Source organism: Accipiter gentilis, chromosome 13, assembly GCF_929443795.1.
Source record: "Accipiter gentilis chromosome 13, bAccGen1.1, whole genome shotgun sequence".
Lineage (NCBI taxonomy): Eukaryota > Metazoa > Chordata > Aves > Accipitriformes > Accipitridae > Astur > Astur gentilis.
Genome location: NC_064892.1, coordinates 29,752,231 through 29,767,779, shown reverse-complemented (window position 1 = coordinate 29,767,779; position 15,549 = coordinate 29,752,231). Strand labels below are relative to the sequence as shown.

General features: G+C 38.7%; 1 protein-coding gene across 3 annotated transcripts in view; it reads right to left on the bottom strand.

Moving 5' to 3' along the window:
- Window positions 1–15,549, bottom strand: part of DGKH (diacylglycerol kinase eta) — a 163,577-nt gene that overhangs the window by 63,298 nt on the left and 84,730 nt on the right. For all 3 annotated transcript variants that reach the window (XM_049815766.1, XM_049815765.1, XM_049815764.1), the window contains 2 exons: window positions 9,746–9,856; window positions 7,917–7,997 (listed from right to left, as the gene is read on the bottom strand). In XM_049815766.1, the coding sequence (XP_049671723.1) occupies window positions 7,917–7,997; window positions 9,746–9,856 (192 nt within the window). The remainder of the gene's footprint in view (window positions 1–7,916; window positions 7,998–9,745; window positions 9,857–15,549) is intronic.

Below are 15,549 nucleotides of genomic sequence, written 5' to 3'. Positions count from 1 at the left end.
CCTTGAAGGTGGTTGCTGAACCCATGATCCCAGGAGTCTCCCAACACAGGAGTAGCAAGATGATTTCACCAAACTACAGAAATAAGAAAGATGGTGAAAGAGAAGCAGCAGAAAGCCCAGAATAGGTCAGTGCACCCTTTAGGTGAGTGGCCCTCAGAAAAAAACAGACTGAGGTAGAAGAGTGTCTGAATGAGGCTTGGGGCTATAAGAAAACCATCTCCTGGTGTCCACTGAGACTGAACTGCAGTAAATTGGATTTTGTAAACAAGCAGGACAGCATCAGAGAAATACCTCCACTGACATCCATAAGCTTTTCTGCTCTTAAATAAAGCTCAAGACCCTGAACTCTGGGCAAATCAAGAGTCAGTAATAAAACTGAATTGATGTTAGATTATTTAAATAAGAAAAAAAACAGTATTAGGATAATTTTTCCCAGCTTTGGGACTCTCTCTCTTTATCTCTGATACTCTAAAAGACAGAAGATTGGAGTGTCCAAACCCAAAGATGAAAGGTTTTAAACTCCTTTGGGAAAAGGCTCTCCTCATTTCCTCTTGATGTGGCTTGGGGAAGGTTAAGCAGTTCTCACATTCCCTGAAGTTCTTGTAGTCCCAAAAGTCTCAATAACAACTCTGAAAAAAAATCTGGGTGGCAAGAAAGGAAGCAAAATATGTTCAAGTCTAAGAACTTAACACTCTCTCCCCAATACACTGCAAAAGTCTGGCAACACATTCTGTTTTCCAAGCCCATCGTGAATATTAAAAGTTAATTTTCTAAAATCAATTAGAAGCAGCTAATGATGAGCAGAAAGTTGACTGATGTCAGAAGCAGCAGGGCTGAAATAAACTGCTAAAAAGCAATACGCCTTCAGGCCCAGTTGTAATATTCAACTTGAAATTCTGACAAATAGAAAGAATTGAGTTTCCAGTACAACCAGGCAACTTCCCATTAAAAACAGTGGCTGTACAGGAGGATTCAAAGATGAAAAGAATTGGTTTATGCTTTAAGCTGGTTCCACATAAATTACATGCCAGTAAACTTTACATCCCCAGCCAAGATGTAGGATATGCTACATTCAGAAATATGGATAGGAAATAGGGTGATGAGAGTTCTGGAAGAAAACAATATAAACTGGAAGAAAACAATATAAATGTTAAATACAGCTGAAGCACAGTTGCTCCAATGGAGTATTTGGCCTCACTAACATATAAAAAATACCTAACCATCTCAAAATAATAGGTCAAAGGAAAATCAGCAAATATAAATGTTTAGTTTTTCAAAATCTATCCAGATTTACAGAATATCAAGAAAATCGCAGACAACTGGACAATTTTTTTGTTTGTTTAAAAATATATTAAGCAGAACCCTCTGCTTTCAGGCCAAAGTGACCTGGTAAGTCTGACCAAGAAAATGGAAATCAGAGGAAAAAAACCTTTAACTTTTTGTTACAAAATTACATTCAGGGACTAACTTTAATGAAATGCCATTCATGTTTCATTTTTTTCTTTATATAATATGAAAAAAAGATTTAAAACCAAAATTTAATCCCTTCAATTTAAACTAAATTAAGTACTTCTGTTCAAAAAAGTTAAAACGTCAGGTTGACCCATTATTATTTTTAGTTCAGTCATTGAACTGAAAAGACCAATTATTTTTATGTCCTGATCATGCGATGAGATGAAAAGCTAAGGGATGTAAAAAAAGTAAGCAGGAATAATAAGGATTTTTAATATGGGGAAAGATTAATAGATAAGCACCTTATTCCCTCTTACAAAATTTTGTGGCGCAATTCTTAAATGGGATGAGAAGAGTAAATTAGTGATACAGAAACATTTACAGACAGCACAAAATTTTGATTACTTAGTTCCCTCCCTTGATCACCAAGGCACTTCAGAGCGAGCCAAACAAGGTATTAAACAGACAGTACAGTGACTTGAAAAAGTTCAATGTTAGTAAAAACAAAGAAATACACACCAGAGAAAAACCACAGAAGCATAGAAGGATTTATGAATTACAGACAGCTCCAAATTAACAGGAAAGGCATCTTAGTATCAGTATAGAGGATAAAAAAATGTGTAAGTTGTTGCTGCTGCAGAAAACTGAAAAAAATATGGGATACATTGTGGGGTTTTTTTGTTATTTACATTATTACAAATGTAAATTAGCATTAATTTAGAAAACAGTCCCCAAAATCCGTGACTTGTGCTCCCTAAGTGCCAAACTGGTCACTTCACTTACAAGATGATGATGCAGAATAATAGTCAGAAGAACAGCAAGAATAGTTAAGAGTATAGAAGAAAGTTTACAAAGATTATTTATCCTGGAAAATAGTCAAATCAAAAGGAGGTAATAAAAAACACAAAATAAGGAAAAGATGGTTTATAGGTTTCTCCTCCCTTTGCCTCATAACACTAGGTGAGAATACTTAATTAAAGCCCAGCACCTTAAGAGTTCTCCAAGGAAGTATTTTTCCACAGAATAAATAATTAGACTCTATGGTCTGTACGGTCTATAGCATCACGAAAACCAAGAAATCAGCAAAAATCTATCATATTAGACATTTTTGCAAGCGTACCCAGAATCCTAATAATCAGTGTTATTGGCTGGAATAGAAAGTCTCATTTCCAGCCAATTTCTAATTACTAAGAATTGCAGTAGGCTTTCCAGGACAGCAGATCTGCCTACTGCAGCTTCCTCCCTCTCAAGATGACCACATTCAGAAGATGCATATTCAACAAAAAGTACTTGATTCAGCATCTCATTCAGAAAGCTGGAAGCAGGGATCTACATTTTAGGTGCCCTGGATGACAAAGCTCCTATCACAGCTAAGGGAGAGTTAGTTAATAATCTGTGGAGTCTGTACTGAATTGAGCAATTAAGGGAATCTACTTTAAAGAACTATTAGTCTTATCCTAGATACCTAAATTGAGGGGGCTAGAAACCCATCATTGATTCCCACCCTGAAGTTAGGGCAAGTTGAATCCCCATCCTGAGTATCATCTAGTATGTTAATTCTCATATTCCTGGAGGTCACCTTCCAGAACAACAGTGAAATTACTTCCTCTGTTATGCTCAGAAGCAATTAGATAACAGAATTAATCAAGCCAGGGCTTTCACTTTTCTGAATATACATATAGTAAGAAATTGAGTGTCCATGGCTTTGCGTAATTCTTAGATGCACTAGAAGTTGGCCTAACCCAAATCAAATGTCTAAAGCCAGCTGTCCGAAGTAATGCCTCAAAGACAGTATTTCAACCCTAAAATTATTATTTTCCATCACAATTATCACAAAAAAGCGTAACTGAATTAAATGTTTCAATTTACAATTCAACATCAGTTTGCATGGATTAAATATAGGTGCTGCCACACGATGCTTGTGCATTTTATATGAGACTCTAGGATAGATTTATAACAACCCAGGGCATTTTATACAACTGTATGGCTCAACAACTGAAAGGCAGCTTGGCTGACATCTACAGATTTTTTTCCTCACCAACGTGCATCAGTTCTTCATCATCAAAAGCAAAGCAGAGGTAGAAACCTACGCCAAAAGCTAAGCTGCCGAAATCTCCTTGTAATTACAGTTTATAATCACCTTTGATGCCCTGAGGAACTTCATTAATTGGATATGCCTGTTCAAGAAATCATTTTAGTGTTTAAAAATCCCATTCCTTACACCTATTAGAACAAAAGCACGCCACCAATGTTCCACATGCCCATGCTTGCATGCTGTAGAGCACTACTCAGCCTCATTCAGTCTCAAGTCTTGTTCTCAGAACACTAAAGAGATTTTTCTAAATGCACTTGAGATATCAACAAACCATTTTCCATCCCTGCAAACCAAAAGGCATATGGAGTTACAGCTCTCAGCAGAACTGGTCACTGCCCCACCTGCTTGCGTGCAATAAGGTTGGAGAAGACTGATTCATCCCCAAAGTCTCCCCAGAGAGGTAACACGCTGTGCAACTACACTCCTCGGGTTGTGCCGAGATAACATAAACCGCCCTCCGAGGCAGAAAGCAAAGCCCTGTGGAAAAAAAGTTCAGCAGAGTACCCAACACCATTACGAGGACTCAGCACCCACCCACGCCACTGAACTGCAGGCATGGGGTGAGCAAGAGCCCCCACGGGCTCCTGATGTGGCTGATGGAGAGGGTGATGCACATCCTTGATGGGCTGAACTGGCTTCTCGAACCTTTTCTCTCTCTTCCCACAGGCTTAGGAGACTGGTATCTAACAAGCAAGTAGGAAGAATCTGGTCTTGAGGGTCTCATAGAAAGACTCTGAAGTCAAGGGACACCTTCTCCTCTATTTAATAGCCTCTAGATGAGGATGCTCAGAACTACAAAATGTCTACGATCTATTACAAGGCACCCTAGTGCAAGCTTGTGCGCTAGGAACTATTTGCTAGAAATGAGTCAGCTGTTCATTGAAAAGTAATATCATCAGCAATAAAGAAAAAAAATGAAACAGACGAGCTGGTTTAAGCTTAGCAGCTTCTCATTTTAATTAGCAGATATTTATTTATCTCAAGTTTCCCCTTAACCTCAGTTTGTTTGTAGTAAGAAAGGAAAAGTAATTCTGGTGAATAAACACTGATATTTAGTTACATAAAATATTCTACAAGCATGCGCATTACAAATAAACTCAACCTTAAATCTGTGTGTTATGACTAATTTTAGACTTGACTTTTATCCAAAAAAAAGAGCATGGAAAATCTTGACACACACACCTCTGTCTCCAAACAGACAAACTAGAAAGGGCACAAGAAGGCAAACCAGTAGCTTCTACAAGCTGGGGGTGGGAGATTGAGGGGAGAAGGGGGGGGATTTAAGTGAAACAATGAAAGGGTTTGTATAAAAATAATTAATTCATTTTAATGTAAATTTTTAAAGGTGTGTTTTCCTGGAAAAATCATTGGGTGTATATTCCATCTACATAAGTTTGTGTTAAAAACATTCTCTATTGGGACAAAGAAACAAGAGGAGTACATTAACTACAGAAAGATAAAGTGAAGGATTTATTTTTTGCTTTTTTAACAAAGAGAAAGCTAACAAAGGACTTAGAACATAAAGAAAAAATAAGTAATTTAAGAAAGGTTGGATTATCTTTTTTAAGATGGAAGGGGAAAAAAAGCAAACATAAATGTGGGGTTTTTTATTTATAAAGAGTATTGCTGGAAAGCTAACCACCCACCCACCCCCACACCCCCCCGACTCCAAACCACTGCAGGCAACGCCAGAGATGCCTTACTTAACTGAGCTGTGTTGCTGGGAGACTGGGTTAGGCAAACACAAAGAAAGAAGCCAAAAGATTAAGCGAGATGACGACTATTACCATATTTCACAGTCAAATCAGATGACATTTCAATCCAGGAGAGCTATAAATCCAAATAATTTTTCAAAATGAATTTGAAGACTCCTCAGAGAAAACAGTGTTTGCCTTAAATTACCCAGGACATGAAAATAAATAGTGTCTCCAAAGCTGTTAAAGCTGTAGCCCCTGAGATACCTTTTTTCACTACCGTCTTCCCCAGAAGTCTTGACAAAACATGCCTTTCGTGAAGAATGAGGTACTGAGTGGGCCTAAAGGATTATAAAGGATACCAAACCACCAAACACTGTACGAAAAAAAAAAAAAAAAAGGAAAGAAAAAAAGAACCCAAAACATGCCACTTTTCTTCTCCACATAAAATTACACCAAGATCATAGAATCACAGAACATCTCAAGTTGGATGTGACCCATAAGGATCATCGAGTCCAACTCCCTGCTCCTCCCAGGACTACCTAAAACTAAACCTTATCCAGACACTCCTTGAACTCTGACAGGCTGGGGACCACTCCCCTGGGGAGCCTGTTCCAGTGACCGACCACCCTCTCAGGGAAGAACCTTTTCCTGACTTCCAACCTGAACTTCCCCTGGCTCAGCTTCATTCCATTCCCTCGTGTCCTACCGCTGGTCACCAGAGAGAGGAGATCAGCCCCTCCATCTCCGCTGACCCTCTTGAGGAAGCTGTAAGACTGCGATGAGGTCACCCCTCAGCCTTCTCTCCTCCAAGCTGAACAAGCCAAGTGACCTCAGCTGCTCCTTCTAAGTCTTGCCCTCGAGACCTTTCACCATCTTGGTTGCCCTCCTCTGGACACACTCTAATAGTTTGATGTCATTCTTATATTGAGGGGCCCAAAACCGCACCCAGTACTCGAGGTGGGGCCACACCAGTGCAGCGTAGAGTGGGACAACCACCTCCCTCGACTGGCTAGCTATGCTGTGCTTGATGCACCCCAGGACACAGCTGGCCCTTTCGGCTGCCAGGGCACACTGTTGACTCATATTCAACTTGCCATCAACCCAAACCCCCAGATCTCTTTCCACAGGGCTGCTCTCCAGCCTCTTGTCCCCCAATTTGTACATATAACCAGGGTTACCCCATCCCAGGTGGAGAATCCGGCACTTGCTGTTGTTAAATTTCATAAGGTTCGTGATTCCCCAGCTCTCTGGTCTATCCAGATCTCTAGATGAATGTCTTATTTCATGATTCAGCTATCAGTAGTAACATTATAGCCAGAGTTTTCTTAATTTTCTTTTTCCCATAATGGAGGCTACGGTGAAGGAAGTTTGGGTCTTTAAGGGATGCTAAGCCTTATAGCCCATCTTGAACAATAAGTGACAGTCATGACTGCTGAGATCCTCAACTCATCATCTTTGTATGCCTCATTATTCCTCAGCTATCCTGATGCCTGCATGACAGCTTTACTTTTGGCCAGGAGCAAGGCAGAAGCAGAGCTTCTAAGCAACAGAAAGAACCTTTTAAAAAGGCAAGCTGGTACCTCACACAGCCACACCCTCACCTGAGACCTTCCATCAAAGTAGTCTTTTTAATTGTATTCTTAGTCAGTAAAGTAAATTAGGTTGACATAACAGGCTGGGCCGTTCAGGCCAACGTAAACACGTCTTTGAAGTACTCTGACGACTTCAGTACCTGCCTGGGAGGTACCACAGCAACAAAGACCTGATGAAGCTTTCAGGAGGCTTGCATTGGACTGCCTTGGAGAAGAGCAAACACCACTGGTAGCATGGACCACCTGTGAAACTAAAATCCTCAGGAAAATGGAAAATCAACATTTTAGAGAATAAAGGGATTTGCAGGTTAAGAAAACATGATGCCATTGCAGTCAGTGGGAGAACTCAAGACCTTCAGAAGGACAACTTTACCCACAATCTTCCTCATAGCTAGTTCTTGTTCAAAAAATTTGCTTTTCCAGAGGTTAAAAATCAGCAGAGGAATTGTCAGACATTATCGCTTAGTTCCAATAAAGCAGTTGAACAATAAATGGCAAGACCTGTGTGTAAAACACACTTGCGAACTTAATGAAACAGGGATTTATGATCACTCTTTGTCTCTTATACCAGTATCAGAATCAGGGTACGACTGTGAAGGCAGCTTTTCCGCGTGACTTGGAAGCATACAGGGATATGATCGGCAATGAAAAAAAAAATACGCTTAAGTATGACAAAAACCCAAGAATGTTATTATAAGAAATTAAAACAATAACACAATTACATTTGAATCAATTCAGCATGTCACCTCAAAGACAAACTACAGCATAAAAACAAGCTGTACTAATAAGTACTAACAAAGTACTAGTACTGAATCTTTCTGAATTTTTAATGCCTTATATCATCTTCTTTTGAAGCAACTGTTATCTAACATTCTAATTTCTGATAAAAAAACCCACAGAAACAAAATTGTCAATAGCTGATGTGATATCATTCTGATACATTAGACTATTTCCAAATAAAGGATATTTTCTTTCCAAATAGAGGAAACTAAGAAGCAATTCAGAGGATTCTTGATTTTCTTAGTAACCGTCTATCCACACAGTGGATCTTTCAAGACCAGTATTATAGTGGTTCCATACCGTAAAGCTGTTGTTGACATTTTTTGTGCTCGATTCAGCTACGCTGGCATCTGACAGGTCAACTTCATCAAATATTAGAGACTGTGAACGGAAAAGAACATAAAAACATTAAATATAGTCCGATTCCACTTTCAGGTATGCTTATAGTCTGTGCTTTCATTTTCTTCTGTCCATTCCTATTGGAAAATAAAATAAGAAAAAAAAAGTAGTGAAAAAATTGGAAACACTGATGATGTGATAAAACTTCCTATTTCACCCCTAAACACAGTCCTATTTGCTATTTAAGTGGTGCATGAGAGCATAAAATTGGCTCCAAAAATATACGTTGCTTTAAAATCTCTTTTAAAGAATTTTTTTTTAAATAGGTGCAGCTTTGTGGTGTCTACTGTGTAGCATAAATGTGGTGTCAGAGGAAAGAGATTCTCACTTAGCAGAATATAAATTGATTAATCAGTTTTAGGATGGAACTCTGAATTCATGAAGGGCAATCTATGATATGGCAGCCATATGAGAAAAAAACAGCTCAAGGGCCTGAAGAGATCCCTTCCACTCCTTTGTCTGATGCTCCAGCAAGAGAAATATATGTCTTCTTTAAATACCCCAGCCTCTGGCAAAAGATTAATTAGGTTCTATTAAACTCATGATGGATTTTGAAGCACAGAAGGGAAGAACAACAAAAATGCCTCCCCCTTTTTTTAGCCGTACCATGTTCTTTGTCTTCCATGCCACGGGACAGAGAATCGATGTTGGGGGACTTTCAGCATGTCTGGATTCAACATTACAGAGTATTTGTACAATTGCCTACTCATTACACCTCCTTTTCTCATCTTTATGGCACAGATGACGTTGCCATTCGCAGAGTTCTCATCTGCCATGTTTATTAAGTCTTTATATAGACTGCTCGTGGTAGCACCATGTGCAGAGAAGTGTGACAAGAGAGGTACTTCAGTGCTGGGCTCCCAGGAGAGGTGATGTTTTCCTTGAGTCATCCCAGCCACACAACTGTGCCCCATGCAATCACAGTCATACAGTCCTAGAAAGAGACATCCTCATGCCTTAGTAATAGTTTTATTGAGAAAACCAAGCTATACAAGATGATGGAGATCTGAAGCACCTCACATACAGCTCCCGGGAGATGCTGCAACCCCGCAGGGTAAAGAATACTAATGCCCACCTCTATGGAACAGCACAATCTGAGCCAGCCCAAAAAGCCAAAATGCTCCCAGTCCCGGCCCTGAGGGGGAGGGAAGAAATGCTTTTGGAAAGAAGACAAGTAGTCCCCTCTGCCCACCCCCAATTTTCCCACCAAAATTTTCAATTGATGGGAAACAGCTTTTTCCCTTATATATGAGTTTTGGCAGAAAATCTTCCTATCTTGATTTCACATAACCATTTCCATCTCTTTAACAGCAATTTGGGCATCAGACTAGAAGAGTTTTAATGGCATTCCGTTTGAAGGATAACTTCTGAGCATTATCCAATTTTCACTTTTTTTTTTTTTTTTTAATTGTTAGATTTGGCTGCCTGAGAGCCACCCCCCCCGAAAAAAACCACAACTGCTTAAGATGAATTTATTATTTGTGTGAATAGTCAGAAAGGTTAAAATAACTGTGACAAACTTCATTGAAAAAAAAAAAAAAAAAAATCAAGAGAAATCACCAGTCTTCCTTAGTTAAATTTAATTTAACACACTACATCTCATAAAGAGCAGTTTTTTAATAAAACAATCACTAACAAATCATTAAATTATTATTATTATTGCACTTATAAATCTAAACAAAACTGCAGTTACAAGTGTATGGCATTAGACACTAATAGCATAGAATTACCTTTGAATCCTTAGCATAGTAAAGGGTACGACCTCGAAGTTTGAAATAACGCTTTTTCCACCTCTGAAAAGAACTGGTTTGCTTCAGTAGTAATCCTTCTTTTATACTTGTCTGAAAAATATTAAAATACAGAAGATAATATAAATACATATCTACATAGCTACTCATATAGATGAAAGTTACACTTTGAAAAATTTACGTTACACCTGATATAACTGTGAATTTATGTTTGTTATCTATTCACATTAAATTGAGACTAATTCTCTGGACAACCAGACTTTGCATTGCTATTTTTTAAACAACGACAATGTTGGCAAAATGCTAATTTTACACGTAAATCAAAAGGCAGTCGAGAGGCATGTAATTATTGTGAAGATGAACACAAATAATTCAGTCGTCTGGATAGCTGCAAACCCACAAATATTAAAGTAAGCAACAACTGATGGTGGCACAATTCAGAAAAAAAACCCAATGCTAAAAACCATCCACACAAGGTCATTTCCAGCTCCAAATTTGATTATGTTGAGGGGAAAAACAATTTCCACGTAGGCAGTAATTCAACAAGGTAATTAAATGTGTGTCTGATTCAAGCACATGATTTATGCCTTTAAAATAGAGGGAATGATCCAGTATGATGCAAGTCATGCATGACTTCAAGTGTGTTGCTGAACTGAAGCCTTCAGCATGAAATCAGCTTACCATTAGGAATAATTATTATAGGGGAAGTGTGAGAACAGAAACAGCTAGGCATATTTTTACCCGGCAAACATTTTTAGTCAAAAAAACATTTGCCAATCCAAACTTTTCCACTGCAGACTGAACCCTGCCTACATAAAGCCCATTTTTTGAAATAAGACACAAATTAGTATATTTTAAATGTGTATGCTGCTTTCCCCAGCATGTGTGGGATTCATCCAACCGATTACAGAAATTCTCCACTTAATCAGATGAAATGACATGACACAGCATACTAATTGCATGAGTCTCAAAATTCATTTTCTTCAGCTTTGAAACACACAAAGGGTACGAGAAAAAGCAAGTACATTTGGATATTATATTCCAAAATGGTCTCTAATATTTCCAGAATATTTCCAATTTGTAGTGTAATAACGTGATGTGAATCTTACAAGACAATTTCTAGACAATGGGATATAAACATAACTTGAAGTTATTCTAGACCTTTTAGAGACTTAACTGAGACCATCTTGTGTATCAGATGACAAATTCTCCTTAACTTTAATGCAAGTAATAAAAATACACAAAAAAACCAGAAAGCACTTTAACATTCCTACTATTTCCTTGAAACGAGAAACATTGCTATTACATACATACATCGCAACCTTCTTTCAGATACTCCTAATGTCACAAACTAAGAATATGGTCCAACGATCACAAAGCAATTGAATTAATGCTCTCAAAAAAGCAACCCTCTCGGATGAAACTCCACAGCTGAAAGTTTGGATTTATCTCACTTCACATGCCAGAAATCTGGGCCAACGCATTTGGTCAGCCCTCCTGCTCTAGCTAAGGGGTAGCAATTCCCAGCAGAAAGGGTCTGCTCACCACACACCATTTCAAGATTGCTTGCGATTTTCTAACCAGACCCTAAAATAAGCTAGTTTTACCCGATATAAATAGATTTAATCAGTTAGCAAATACAAGCACTTATTCAAAGCTGTTTGTTGTAGTCGTGCAGCACTTCTGTTTCATATCGCTCTCTGAGATTTCAGAAGCTCGTCACATGGGGTGGGCTTAGATGACTTGTATGTTTATCGAGGGTCAGAAGATGTAAGACCAGAGAAATTCAGTTCCAAGGAAACAGTACTCCACATACACGGTAGGCAGTGGCCTACTGGAAAAATTTCCAACGTGGAAGGAAATCCAGGTGCCCTAAAACTTGCTGTGTATTCTAGAAGACACAGAACATACATTATACTGAATATTTTCAGGATTTTTAAAATCTGTTTAGAGAACATAAATATCCCTAAACCTCGAGCTATTACTCACTGAAGAATTAATTAACTCTCCCATGTCATTTTTATGCCTACATAAGCCATTTCCCCCTATTTCTACTCACCCTTTAAAAAGGCAGTATCCCTAAAATCAAACCAATAACTTCAAAATTAAATCTATTTTGCAAATCAGCCATTTAAAATTAGCTCCCTAATGTTGGCAGTAAATAACCATGCAGGCTCTACAGAATGTAATTTTGTATCAAAATGTTAAAAAAAAATACTAGACTGGTAAACATTTACCCAAGAAATGTAAGCACTTCATAAAGTATACATCCAAAGTTTACATTTTACCACCAATAGATACACTAGGCTGAGGCTTGAGCATTTGAAACAGACGATTCCATGGCTGCAGGCATCAAAATTGAGCATAAAGCTTTGGCCCAATACCCTCAATTAACTTCATTTAGCCTTTAAAATGTGCAAAAGACTTCCAGCTGCCAACTGAGTCATTAGGTAATCTGCTAATAATGTTTTCCTGAATCTACACACAACTCACAGCACTTACAGTAATTTGAGATTGGAAGGGACCTCTCAGGTTGTTGAATTTGGGTCCGCATTATTGCCTTCAACTAGGTCACGTAAAGTTTTTGAAAAGCATTGATTGGGCTATAGCTACACCTTAAGAAAGTGATCAGTATCTTTTCCTCTCCCAAAGGCAATTAAGACAGTGCTCCAAGATCTCACTGTTCTGAGAAACCTTCTTCTAATTAATCTCAGCTGGACGTTAAATCTGAAGCATAAGCAATAATCACTGCCAGTTATATTAACTACTTTCCTACTGTAATTTAGGAGAAACAAGGAGTGTACATCCCACAATTCCACACTACTTCTCACTTTTACAGAATCACCTCTCATCTGCTTGCCAAAACCTGACTTCCCCATACAGCATTTTATATTATTTAGTGATACAAAATCTCTCCAGAAGTACGGGGCTATAATTAAAACAGAACAGAATAGAATAGCATCACTATTATGGAATCATTAACAATCTTTACTGCTTTAACCATTAACAATTATGAAAATGATTAAAAATATTACAATCACAACATCATAGTGCTCCACAGTAGTATATTTTCCTGAAGAAATCTAATTATAAAAATCATAGCCACATCTCATAAATTAAGAAGGTGTACATATGCGTTAAATTATCCCGGAATGTTGAATGCAACTCTACATCACCATAATCTAAATGACAAAAATAAATGGCATTTGTGGGTATTTTGAGCACTAAAAAATGTGAGGCATCTTCTTTTGTATCAGCAGATTTTTAAATATTCAGTATATAACACTTGAAAATTCAAAACTAACAGTTTTAATTTCAAAGACAACCAACCACATTGCCTTACTCCTAATTCACTCGGTTTGTAAACTCCCACATTTGCACAAAAGTCAAATTTTTTATTTCTGCTGCTGCTAGAAAGACCCAAAGAAAGGAGAAAATATTCTGAATTTAGAAAAGAAAACAATAACTGACCATGGATGCATTATTGGCAACCACAAACTAAAACATTGAATGATTAAAGATAAAACTCTCCCCTCCGCTCCTCTTCAGGTATATAAGTAGACGTGCTGCTCAAAATGTGTCAAGAGAACGAAGAAAAGAACACCAGGAAATTTCTGAAAGTGAGGAGAATGAAAATGAGAACAGGAAAGGCCATAAAACAGGGCAGGTCAAATGTAAACAGGAAATTAAGAGGGTGAAGAAGCATTTTAAGATCCCCTTGCAACAGATGCTCACGCTGAGACTAAAATGTTCCTTAAATACTTTGAAAGATGAAAGACAGCTAGGGGGTTGGCAGGATCATTTTTCAACAGAGGTATGAAAAGGGTACTCAAGGATGACAGAATCACAGCAAAGAGGCTCATCACATTTTTGGCATCTGTCTTTACCAGTGGAGATGAGGAGACGGTATCTCACACAACATGTTCTTTGTAACATCAGAACACGTAACGTCAACGTGAAGCACGTATACAGGAAGCACTAGAGCAGCCAAAACACTAAGTCATGTAGCATTGACCTGAGAACCTTGAACGTCCTGAAAGGACCACTGAGACTAACTTCCAGTCCTGGTAAGACAGTAGAGTCCATATAAAAGAATAATATTGCTGAGCCCGCATACATCCAATGGGAAAAATTCCACAGAGCTTTTGTAAAGGAAAATACTGCCTTGCTACCTGCAGGGAGTTCAGGGGCTGGAGAAAAAAACATGTGGATAAATGAAGATCCAGTGGACTCAGATTTTCAGAAAGCCTTTGACAAGGATTCCCAACAAACACTATTGAAGAAATCAAGTTAAAATGGAATTGGAAAAAGGGGCTTTTTGTGGACTGAAAGTTTCTCGAGGGACAGGTGTATGGATTGTCCGGCTTATAGTTCAGAAACGAGTTTCACCATGGCTAGTGCACACAGGCAACTCAGGGGGGGTTACAAAAGCGACCCAGCTTTGGATTGCCTTGAGGCCCCATCTCTCTGCAGAGCCAACTCACAAGAGCCGTGTAGACAACTGAGCCCTGGGTTGTCTGATAAACCCTAAACTAAACAGGGTGGTGGCTGTGCCATTCAGAGAACCAAAACCTGAACTGAGCCTTGAAATCCCTTAACAAATAGTATGCCCTGAGTCTCAATCCAACCACTAGTCAGTTGCTTGAGGAAGCAAGGTAAAAAAAAAACCCAAACCTAGAGGGTGTCAGCTTCAGTTTCAAATGACAAACTTGTATATTCAATCACAGACCAGCAAAGGAAAGATAAGGGGAAACTCCACTCAGATATACATAATCCACTCAGGCATATATCATAATCCACTCAGACATAGTCATACACACCATTCCACAAGTCAGGGGATAAAACCCCTAAGATTCAGGTTGGAAATGCAGAAGTCACTTCTCTAACTATACAGTTGGCTTGTGAAGGAGACCCTTCCCCACCCTGATCGGGACGCCGGTCAAGGTAGCTTCCCTGGGATTGAGAGCCCTTACCTGGAGGGGTAAGTGAATATTGTTTATGCTTCAAGTTTGTAACCAAATGTGTGCTTGTGGTTGTCTGTGAATCACCTGTGGTTTTAATAGTGTACTACTCTTGCTTTTAAAATTCCACTAGTGCATTCCTCCATTGTATCTGCAAAACCCACAATAGTGGCGTGTTAAGTCTGTAAGTGAAGTTCAAATAAATCATTTGCTTGAACCTTGCAGTTAAATCTGTAAGTGAAGTTCAAATAAATCATTTGCTTGAACCTTGCAGTTAAGGCTTCTTCCACCACAATAGGAAGCACGAGTAAGGCTTAACAGTCACTCTCTCGTCAGGATTCCCAAGGAATCAGGTTTATTCAAATTCAGTGACCCAAAGAAGGATCACCCAATGAAGTCTTCAGATTTGCAGAAAATATTAAAGCTCTTTTGAGTAGTCAAAATCCATGCCAATGGCGAGGACCTCAAAGGATGTTATAAAACTGAGCAAAAGGGCAAAGAGGCAGACAACAAGCTTCAGCCCAGGTCAAGGTAAGATGCTGTGCTTCTGGGAAAAAATCTGAACCCCACTAAGATTCTCACATCAACTTTGAGTAGAGAAGAGATATGGGAGTTCACATCTCTGTGTGTTCAACCACAGCCAGAAAAGCCATCAAACGTTGGCTGTCACCAAGAAAAATAACAAAACCAAGACAGAGGATGTCATTTTGCTGCTATATAAAACAGTGGTGTACCAGACAGTTCTGGTCTCTCCAAATCAAGAAAGAGGGTTAAGAGAAGGTACAGAGAAGGGCAACTCAAATGATTCAGAGGACAGAGCAGCTG